This window comes from Hipposideros armiger, unplaced genomic scaffold, assembly GCF_001890085.2.
Source record: "Hipposideros armiger isolate ML-2016 unplaced genomic scaffold, ASM189008v1 scaffold_94, whole genome shotgun sequence".
NCBI lineage: Eukaryota > Metazoa > Chordata > Mammalia > Chiroptera > Hipposideridae > Hipposideros > Hipposideros armiger.
In genome coordinates, this window is record NW_017731444.1 from 2687671 (window position 1) to 2699258 (window position 11588).

General features: G+C 50.2%; 1 protein-coding gene across 1 annotated transcript in view; it reads right to left on the bottom strand.

The window, feature by feature from the left end:
• Positions 1 to 499: 499 nt before the first annotated feature.
• Positions 500 to 11588, bottom strand: part of TRIB3 (tribbles pseudokinase 3) — a 14693-nt gene continuing 3604 nt past the window's right edge. The window contains exons 2-4 of the mRNA XM_019645656.1: positions 9338 to 9628; positions 5527 to 5819; positions 500 to 1753 (exon numbers count right to left, since the gene is read on the bottom strand). Coding sequence (XP_019501201.1) covers positions 1261 to 1753; positions 5527 to 5819; positions 9338 to 9628 — 1077 coding nt within the window. The 3' untranslated portion in view covers positions 500 to 1260. The remainder of the gene's footprint in view (positions 1754 to 5526; positions 5820 to 9337; positions 9629 to 11588) is intronic.

The following is an 11588-nucleotide window of genomic DNA, read 5'->3' on the forward strand; positions in this document are numbered from 1 at the left end:
GCTTTGTGTGAAATATATTTCCTTCTTTTTAAAAAAGATTGTATTGGGGAATTGAGGGAGGGGAACAGCATTGGGGAATCGGGGAAGGGGAACAGAAAAGTTGGTGTCCTTTTGTTCTTCAGTCTAGTTGTGGAGAAGTTGGCTTGGGACGCCAGCTCTGAGCAGCAGAGCCTGGGTTCAGATCCCACATATGAGGGCCAGTGACGCTGCGTCCTCTACAGCTAAGATGGTGAACAACATTTCCTTCTTTCTTAAGCCACGTTGACTCAGGGTTTCAGTTACTTGCAGCCAAAAATTTACTCCAGCTGAGACACCATTGCCTCCAGAAGGAAACCATTGTCCCCAGAGGGAGGGCAGAAGGCCCGTGGAGCTGCTGGAAATGTGTTCTTATAAAGCACTCCGATAAGGCACAAGCCCTCTGGCCTTTCACCATGGAACTGGTTTGGGAAGCAGAGAAAACTGGTAAGAGAGGATAAAGAAAAGTCCAGGAGAAATAAAAGTATTTCATAACTCCTTTATTAGGCACAAGGTTAAAAAATATATACTCATGGCATCCAAAACCTATAGTGATTATGTGGGGTCCTAGACTCCAGATGTCCCCAGAACTGGGCTTAGGACTTTCCAGGAGGCCAGCGGGCAGACCCTGCCTAATCCTGTCCCCCAACTCTGGTTCTCAGGTCGAGGGCCGCTGAGGTGGACAGGCCTGGACCCTCATTCCAAATGACTCCTTGAGTCAGGTGAGGACCTGCCTCACAGTTTGCTCTCTTGATCTTCCAGCCCAAATCCTTGGCTCAAGCCTGACCAAGGGCACATTGCTGCAGGAGCAGAATTCCAGGCATGGTCTGGGCTCTGGAGTCTTAAGTTACAGGGGAGAGGCCTGGAGCCTTTGGCACAGGATGCTTCCTTTTCTCTGAAAGGTGCAAGATACAAAGGCAGCTGGGTTGTTTGTCAAAGGGACTGTCCCATGACAGAGGTGCTGGGGCGCCAGCACGAATGGACAGCAGCACCTGCACTAAGTGTACCCTGCCCAGCACAGACACGGGGTGTGGAAAAGTACTGCCAGCTCTGTGAGCAGGAGTTTTGTCTCTTTTGTTCATGACTGTATTCCCAGCACCAAGAACAGGGTGTGGCACACAGGCAGCTCCAAAGGACTTGCCTCCTAGAAGGCACTTAAGGTTTGTCTGGGTTCAAAAAGTCAGGAGAGAGCTTGGAGACGCCCCAAACTCAATCCCGTTTACAGCAAAGTCTGGTAGGGTAGCCCTAGCCATATAGACCCACTTCCCTTCCTCCTTCCTCTTCCTCAGCCTCCTCCAGACCCTGCCCTTCAGGGACCACCTGGTCAGCCTCCCAGAGGTGGGATCGGGATGGGGCTGAGGGCATTGGGTTCTCCCGCAGCCAGGGGTGCAGCAGGATGCCCGAGGCTGTGAGCCGTTCAGCTGGCTCCCGTCGAAGGAGGCAGCGGACCAGGCAGCGGGCAGGAGCCGAGAGGCCCTGAGGCAGGGCGAAGGCTCCACGGCGGATCTTGCCAAAGAGCAGGGCAGGCTCTGAGTCCTGGAAGGGGTAGCGGCCGGCCAGCATGGTGAAGAGCGCCACGCCCAGGCTCCAGACATCTGCTGCCTTGCCTGAGTAGGATGCCCGTGAGCTAAGGATCTCAGGTCCCACGTAGGCAGGGCACGCATGCTTGTCCCACAGGGAGTCATCCGGCCCAGTCAACACATAGGCATCCTCCAGGTTCTCCAGCACCAGCTTCGTCCTGTGGTGGGGGAGAGATAGAGGGGTCAGCTCCTAATGGGAAACCCAAGCCACCACTCCATGCTATCGCCCTGAATGACACCCACTTCCCATGTGCCTGCTGGCATTTGGCAAACGTGAGCCGGTCTTGTGAGACTAGATGACAGAGCCCGTTTTACAGATAAGGAAGCCCAGGCTCAGGGAGGTTAAGTCATTGCTCAAGGTCATGGAACAATTAAATTTGAATGAGGACCCTGAGAGGAACGGGTTTCCCACAGTCCCTCAGGGAGGGGGCTAAGGAGTCTGAGGGCATTAAGCGTCATAAACCAGATGCAAACTTAGGGCCCAGGCAGGTTAAAAAAAAAAAAAAAAGAAATAGGAAGTGGAGACTGTGCCAAACATCTCAGCACAAACCCTGCCTTAAACAGGCACCATTAATCACATTACAGTTTATGCATTGTCCACTGTGTACCTGGCCCCTGAGCTAAGCCTGGTACCTGGTGTATCTCATTTCATCTTCATACAACCTGTGAGGAAGACACCATTTTATAGCCACAGGCATGAGGTTGGGATGTGAACCCCAGCTCTCACCCACCAGAGCCAGCGCTATGAACCATTCACATAGTTTCCAAGGGGTCCTCACGTTCTCATTTTTCCCCAAGAGAAGCCGGAAATCATATTCTAACGTAAAGTTCCCAGTTTTTGAAATGTTGGAAACCAATTTCAATTGAAAACAAATGAACATGTATGTGGGGCCAAAAAAAAAATATGTGGGGCCAGCCGAGTGGCGCGTTGGTTAAGAGCTGGCTTGGGACGCCAGCTCTGAGGAGCAGGTCCCTGGTTCGGATCCCACATGGGCCAGTGACGCTGCGCCCTCTACAGCTAAGATGGTGAACAACAGCTTGACCTGGAGTTGGGCTGCCGTGAGTCACTAGTGATGGCTGCAGCCCCTGCTGCAGTGGGCTGCCGAAAGCTACCGTGTGTGGCCGGCAGCCAGCCTGAGTGGCTGTCAGCCGGTGTGAGCTGCCAAGACCCGCCAAGAGCGGCCGTCCAGAGGCCGGCGACCGATCTGCCTCACCGGGGAAGAGCGCAATGATAATACCAACATGGGCCAGTGAAGCAACGTCCTCCACAACTAGACTGAAGAACAAAAGGACAGCAACTTGTCTGTTCCCCTTCCCCCGATTCCCCAGTGCTGTTCCCCTCTTCCAATTCCTCAATAAAATCTTAAAAAAAAAAATGTATATGTAGCTGGCCATTTGTAACTTCTGCTTTAAACAACTCCGGTGGAACACTCTAGATTACTTTAATAATAACCATTCTGTTCCCACTGCTATTCATCTTATTGCTATGGCACCACTTCCTGGGTACCTTCCAGCATTTCACAAACACTGACCAACTTGGTCAATCAAAGCACAGGTGTGTGTATGTGTCTGTGTACACACATGTGTGTGCACACGTGCATTATCAGCCCATTTTACAGATGCAGAAATCAAGGCTCAGGCAGGTGAAGCTATTACTCAAGGTCAAAGAGCAGGTAAAAAGTAGAATCAGGATTTGAACCCAGCTCTGACTGACTCCACCATCCCTCTGCTACCAACAGTGCTTCTCAAATTATTGCCTTGCAAAGAGAAGGAAGCACTTTCTCACTTCTGTGAGGTCTGGGAGTGTTGTACCCACCCTAAGCTCAAAATAATTTGAAGTTGTGCATTAGCCTAAAAATCAATATAAATTTTACATTCCACTTCTTACTGAAGGCATGTTCATTTTAGTATAAAATGTAAAAGGAAAGAAGGAAATGAAAAATCACCCTAAGACAAACATCGCAGTAATAACTGCTACAGGGAAGATGGATGGCTGCTAAAATTTGTGGGCGAAAGTTTGAGGAGAAACAGTATTTACATGAATAGCCTCACAGTGCTTCAAGGTACTTATTAATACAAAATATCACCCAATGTATTTATTAATTACTAAGGGTAAATTGGGAACTTTACAGTATAGATGCTAGGCAGGCGGCACCCTATCTCCAATGATTGAGGGTTTTTTGTTTGTTTGTTTGTTTTAAAGATTTTTTTTTTATTGGGGAACTGCGGGGCTGGGAATAGCGCTGGGGAATTGGGGAAGGGGAACAGACAAGTTGCTGTCGTTTTGCTACCCAGTCTCGTTGTGGAGGACGTTGCTTCACTGGCCCAAGTTGACACCATCATTGCGCTCTTCCCAGGCGAGGCAGATCAGTTGCCGGCTTCTGGACGGCCGCTCACGGCGGCTGCTGGCCGCTCACGCTGGCTGCTGGCTACACACAATAGTCCACGGCAACCCACTGCAGCAGGGGCTGCAGCCTACGCCATCACCGGCGACTCACAGCAGCCCAGCTCCAGGTTGAGCCGTTGTCCAGCATCTTAGCTGTAGAGGGCAGTGTCACTGGCCCTCATATGTGGGATCCAAACCGGGGCCCTCCGGCGTCCCAAGCCAGCTCTTAACCATCGCGCCACTCGGCCGGCCCCTGATTGAGGTTTTAACATCACAGTAATACATATCATCCTCAGGTATCTCCTGATATGGCGTGCTAAGAAGGGCCTATCACTTCTGTGATATTCTTGCCCAAGATGCATAACCTCAGCCTAACCATGAGAAAAACATCAGTCAAGTCCAAATTGAAGGGCATTCTACAAAACAACTGACTGGTCCTTTACAAATGTATCAAGGTCAAGAAAGACAAGGCAAGACAGGACCTGTGTCAGACTGGAGGAGACTTAAGGAGACGACTACCAGATGCAGTGGGGGACCTGGATCAGATCCCAGGCAGAAAAAGGACATAGTGGGAAACTCGCGAAATCTGAACCAATCTGTGGTTTAGTTAATAGTACTAGACCAAGGTTAATGCCTTGGTTTTGGTAGTTGTACTATGGTCATTTAAGATGTTAACCTTAGGGAAAACTGGGTGAAGGAAATCTGGGAACTGTTTGGACTATTTTTTTGCAACTTTTCTGAAAGTCTAAAAGTATTTCAAAATAAAAAGTTAAAAAAAGTTCAATGGGGTCACCCTCCTCCCCTTACAAAAAAATTCTTGAAATGAAATCGATGCTATCGATGGATATTCATGTGGACCTGCTGGCTTGGTGAACTCTGACACCTTTTTCATACTCCCAGGAGTCTGGGGAGGGGACAGGATTCTGGGTCCCTTTCTGTCCCCCACTCCAAGGAAAGATCCCTGTGTGCAGAATTCAGGACCTATTGTGGCTACTGTCTGTAGCCTTGACATCCTGGAAACATCTTGACAATCCAGCCCTTTCTGCTACCAATAGGGAAACTGAGGTCCAGAGACATTGGGTCACCCAGAGTTAGCAAGTGAGCCTAGCCAGCCCTCCCACCTCTCAAGCTCAGAGGGAATTCGGACCCTGGCTCTGAAGTCACTTCTGAGTTCAAATCCCAGCTCTACTTACTATTTATTGAGCTGTGGGATCTTAGGTATTACTGACCCCTCTGGGATCTGTTTCCTCACCAGCCATATAGGGACAATAATAGTGTCTATCTCTTTTTTGTAAAGATCCGGGCCAAATCGGACAGTGCAGCTATGCTATTCATCACTGTCAGCTGTTATCACAGGGCAATGCTCCACCCCAAGGGGCCTCCAACAGGACTGAACAAACCTTTTCCTGAGGACGAGGCAGCGGCACTAGCCCGGGCTTTTCCAGTTTTTCGTAGGTTTCTTTGCCTTTCTGGGCTTCTGTTTTCCCACTGTGGCTCACACCTCTTGGGTGTGTCTGTGGGTGGGCTCTCTGTGGCCACACTCACCTCTCGCAGTTGGTGAAGACGAAGCGACGCAGCTTGAGATCTCGCAGGACTAGGCCGTGTTGGTGACAGTGCGCTACAGCGGCAGCCATCTGGCGGAATAGCGTGGTGGCCTCGGGCTCAGGGAGGCGGTGACGTCGGCGCACCAGGCTGTGCATGTCCCCATGGGGCCGAGGGAAAAAGGTGTAAAGGTGGTGCGTGCCCTCCAGGACGTCCGCAGGCCGGGCCACGTGCCTGTGCGGGGGCAGCTGCGAGTAGGGCTCCAGCACTGACAGGGCCTCAGAGACGGGGTACACCTGTGGGCAGACCATGGCAGTGAGCACAGGTGGGGACTGTGTGGAACCTGAGCTGACCTTGGAAACAGTCAAAGCCAACCCTGTAGACAATGCCGGGTGCCAGGCACTATGCCAAGCGCTTCAGCAGCAAGCCACTCAACCCTGACAAAGCTGAAAGGCCACGCAGCCAGCAAGTGCTCTTAAGTGCTACCTTATATGGCCTTACATTTCAGATAATTGAAAAATAACAGGTAACTCAAACAAAAGTAAACCCCGAAACAGGAAATCCAGGAGAGCAGATGATGCAGAAGTAACTTTAAGCCCATCATCATCAGCATTCTCTGGAATTTACTGCTGGCCCACCCTTCATTCATTCCTACCTGTGCCAGCCACTGGGGATCTAACTTAACTGACAGCCATGGCCCCTGCTCTCCTGGTGCCCACAGTCCAATACAGGGGACAGTTAATATGCCAAAAAACTAAATATGTACAATTCTGACAAGTGTTGCAAAGGAACCAAGAAGGATTCTAGAATACAGAATATTTTGGAAGGGGGAGCCTGTTTTAGAAAGTATGATTCAGAAAGGACTCTGGGGAAGTGGTTTGAATGATTCAGAAATGCCCATGGAATAAGCTTTCTAGGTCGGGGGCACAGACCACAGGCTCTGAGGCAAAAAACAGCTTGATCAGCTCTAGAAACCCAACCAAAGAGCAGCATGGCTGGAATGGAATGGGGGAGATAAGGGGACACGTGGTGAGAGGGGCTGAGGTTGTCAGCAAATGTGCTAGGGGCTTTTTGGACATTAATAGATGGACGCCTCGCCTCAGCCCCGAAAGGATGTTCACAGAAGCAAGGTGATGTGTTGGAAGCCACACACCTAATCACCGGACAAACACGTATACTCACTTCGGTTCACCTGACTTTAAACTCTTTGTATGTCATTTTAGCTATGTCACACAGAAAATGAGAATAAATAAATAAAGCATATACATATTTAATTCACTGGGGAAAAAAATGTAAGTATATGTCTTAAAAAACAAAGTTCGGTGGTATAGAGGAAATAATCCAAAAACAGACTTTTGGGCCGGCCGAGTGGCGCGTTGGTTAAGAGCTGGCTTGGGACGCCAGAGGGCCCTGGTTCGGATCCCACATATGAGGGCCAGTGACACTGCCCTCTACAGCTAAAATGCTGAACAACAGCTCAACCTGGAGCTCGGCTGACAGCGACCACTAGGCTGCAGCCCCTGCTGCAGTGGGTTGCCATGGGCTACCGTGTGTCGCCAGCAGCCAGCGTGAGCAGCTGTCCAGAAGCCAGTGACTGATCTGCCTCGCCCAGGAAGAGATAATGATGGTGCCAACTTGGGCCAGTGAAGCAACGTCCTCCACAACTAGACTGAAGAACAAAACGACAGCAACTTGTCTGTTCCCCTTCCCCCAATTCCCCAGCACTGTTCCCATCCCCCAATTCCCCAATAAAAATCTTTAAAAAACAAAAACAGAGACTTTTTTTAAAGTTAGGGCAAGCATATCCCTGCCTCTGTGCAGTTGTACTTGCCTTTCCTGCTGCCTGGATGCTCTTCCCTACGTACTCACAGGGCTGGCTCCCCCAATTCATGCAAGTCATTGTTCAAATGTCACCTCCTCGGAGAGGTCTTCCCGGACCTTCCCAGTTAAAATCACCTGCACCTCCTACCCTCCCTGTGCCCCTCTCTCCTAGCATCTAGCTTTCCCTCCATAGCATGTATGATCACCTGCCACATATTTTATTCACTTGTTTATTGCCCATATCCCCCACTAGGACATCAGCTTGAGGAGAGCAGAACTTTGTCTATTTTCGAACCACAGCATGGTGCATGGCAGGTGCAGGTGCTCGCTGAGATTTGTAGAACTAATGAATAAGGTGATAATTTACAAAGACAGGATGTTGATCTCTCTACACACTGACCAGAAAACCCCAGGCAATGTGGAAATGGCAGGTCAGCCCCCACAGTTCATGCTGGTGTGGGACAAGCACATCCAAGTGCACTCACCTAAATGTTTCTAGATAATCGGGGTCATGTAAAAACATGGCGCTTCTGGTTGGAACTTCAGCATCGACTTCCCTCCCCAATGGGAACAGAAAAAGATACCTAGGATGCTGCAGGAAGGGGACCCAGAGTTCAGGGGTACCTGGAACAGAGCACTGGGGACCTGCATCAAGCAGTCCAGAGCCCTGGTAAAGCTGGTGGCTGGACCATGCGTCCCGGTCTGTGCCCCTGTCCACTGCACCCCCATTCGCAGGAGCTGGCGCCAGCTGCTGCTGCTGCTCTTAGCTGGAAGCTTAAGTCCTGCTGCCTATGCATTCCCAAGGGGACCCAGGCCCCCTGCTGCCCCTCCCTGGTGTACCTGGGTCTCTCCTATCTTCCTTACCCCTGCCCACCAGGACAAAGCTGCCATGCTTGTATCTGAACCACTTGTCCCAGCACGGGGCAATTGGCTCTGGGCTCAGCCTGCCTGGGCCCAATCTCAGCTCCGACACCTCCTGGCTTTGCGATGTGGCAAGAAACCACATCTCTCTGAGCCTCACTATCTTCTGTCTATAAAACGGGCCCAATCATAGTAACTACCTCATAGATTGTGTGAAGATTAGAAGAGATTATGCACACTAAGCAATTAACATAGTACCTAGTACACAGTAAGTACCTGTTATTATACTTTCTCATCTCTGTTTTCTTTGGGCTGTTACCTGCCAATATCCTGTGTGGGCCTGACCCTCAGGGGAGCCCTTGGCCCTGCCAATTTTCTGATTTCAGCCAAGAACCTTGATTTGGGCCAGGAACTCGGGCTCTTGCCCTAGGAAGCCAGGCCCGATGCCATGTGGCTTCATGCACGGCACTTCTGTTGACCTCAGTTTCCCTATTTGTAAAATGGGCCACAGGGTAGGCCCAATGACCTCCAGGGTCCCAGGAGTTCTGATGCTTCCCATATCTCATCCTTCTCTTGTGCAAATATCTTCCATGGCTCCCCACAGCCTCGTGGGAGCGCCTTCCTAATGCTTTCACATCCAGGGGCTGCCTTCCTAATGCTTTCACATCCAGGTGACTGGTCCCTGACTGACCGCACACCTCCTCCACTCGGCCATATTGAAGTCCTGTTCTCTGAAGCACCATGCTCTCACTCGTGTAGGCCTCTGCACGGGTTTTCCTTACCTGGACCTCCCTTCTCCCGCTTCTCCCTGGCTAACTTCTACTCAGCCTTTTCCGACAACCCCGCCTTGAATACATTAGAGGCTGCGTCTCTATGCTCGCATAGCCTCTAAGCTCCACCTTGCAACACGCATCACACTATGGGGGACAAAGCTGTCAATTCCCCGTGGCTAGGACCATCTGGTTTACCTCTCTGGTCTCAGCCCAGCCCTGGGCTTGACAGAGAGTTGGGGGCTCACTGGCTGTTTCCCTCATAAACACAGGACTAAACGAATATAAGGACCCTTCAGCCCTGGCCATCCTCTTTCCAGGCCCCCTGTGATGCTGGGGGAGCGCGGCCCCCGGGCACGTACCTTGCAGGTATACTCGGTGCCTGTGGGGCAGTGCAGGGCCCGGTAGGCCCGGCCGCCCTCCTCAGGCTCTAGGAGGACATAGGGTCCAAGCCGGGAGGCAGCGGTCACAGCAGAGGCACGGACTGGAGCAGGGGGTGGGCTCAGGGGCAGTGGGCAGCGGGGAAGCCTGGGCTGGGATTCACTTGGAGCTCGTTTCCGGGTGGGACACTCGGTGTCTAGGTCATCGTCCAACTTCAACTGCTTTTTCCTGGAAGAGGCACCCGTAGAAGCTGCCAGAGGGGTGGCTCGCATCTAGAAAGAAAGGGAGAAAGGCGCTAAAGTGAGGCTGTTTGGTGGTCCCTCTCGACCCCTACTGGTGGGAGGGTACATTGGCACAGCCTTTATCAGGGGTGATTTGGCAGTGTGCATTAAACTGACAACTGTACATACCCTTGACTGCGTGTCCCACTACTAGGAATGTATCCTCTAATTAAAATGCGCACCATAAAATTAAATATGTGAAAAGCTGTTCATCAGAGCCTGGTTTCTAATAGCAAAAGGCAAGAAACACCCTCAATGTTGAGCAATAGGAGGCTGGTTAAAACAGCATGGTATAGCCATACAGTAGAATACTATACACCTCTGAAAAAGGACCAGGAAGCTCTCTACATACTGAGGTAATGATACAAGTGCAAGGTTATTCTTGCAGTCCATGTGATAGAAACAATTGAACATCCATCATTAGGGGTCTGGTTACATAAATTATATTTCATCCATACATGGAACAATTGTAGCCATTTAAAAGATTGAGGAATCTTTATATGCTAATTGAAAAGATCTCCAGAATGAACTATTAAGTGGAAAAAAAGAGTAAGATGGAGAGATGGACTTGGTGTTTGGTGAGAGGAAGGGAGGCTTTGCACTGTATCTGTTGAGTGTTACAGGATAGGCAGCTAGTACCATGGAAGGGAGGGAAGGATGAAAGGAATGGGGAAGGAGAGAGGAAGGATGATGAAGGATGATGAATGAATGAGGTAGGTACATATGAATGTATATTCTGGAGTGGATGTATTGTCAAGTGAGCAAAGCAAGCGGCTGAATAATACACCAAGGATGATCTCGTTTATGTAAAACACCCCAGCAGCACATAATATGATGTATCTGTGTGTGTGTGTGTGTATGTGTGTGTGTGTGTGTGTTAAAATGCACAGAAAAAGGTCTAGGAGGACCCAGACTAAACTGGCCACAGTAGCTCCTGGCCTCCTGTGAGACCCCCTGAGAGGAAGGGATTTGGTTGGGAGGCAAGGGAATTTTTGGTTTCAGTATTTTAAAATAAAGGTTCTCCATTCATTTATTGCTTCAGTATTTCAAAACAGATAAAATTCACAACTGAAAAAAAAAATCCACTCTATCTACAGTTGCCTGATGGCCCAAGAGCTACTGGAATCACAGGATCCACATGCAGAGTTAGTCCACCAGCCAGCTCAGTTTCACCACCAGGTGAGAAATGAGGCAGGAAGGGGAGGTCTCTCAAAGGTCCCAGGATTCATTCACTCAACGCTGGAGGAAGTCACCACCCAGGCAGCTGTGTCACTGTGTGTGTGTGTGTGGGGGGGGGTAGGTGGAGAAGAGGGCAATGGCATGTCAGGGCAGAAAGGTGCTCTTCAAGACCTATCTGCCCACCCATTCAGACTCCGGATGAGGGACAAGGAGGCCCAGGTGTGAGGTGTTACAGAAAAGACAGACTTCAGCCCAGTTAAAGAGCTTCCCAACACTCTGAGGCAGGATTAACGGAGAAACATCACTCAGAGTTAGTTCTTAGACTGTTACCTATCTCGCCAGTCATGCTGCTCCCAAAAGCATGGGCTGCCTTGAGGGAGAGGGAGGGAGCCCCCGTCTCAAGTGAAAGGCCATAATCCTATCTTGGTAAGAATGCAGTAGGATGTGGTTGTGGTAAAATATTCCCAGGATCTAATCCTGTCTCAGACCCTGCCTGGCTGGGGAGCCCTGGGCAAGGTCTTCAACCTTCCTGAGCCTCAGTTCTCTCATAGGATGCAAAGCCCATAGGATTTAAAACTAATATATTTTTTTCCAATTATAGTTGACAGTCATTATTATATTAGTTTCAGGTGTATACCATAGTGGTTAGACCAGGGGTGGGCAAACGGCGGCTCGCGAGCCACATGCGGCTCTTTGGGTACCTTCCATCTCAAAAGTTTGCCGACCCCTGGAAGAGCCAATCCTGTCCCTCACAACAATTTAAAAATTATTC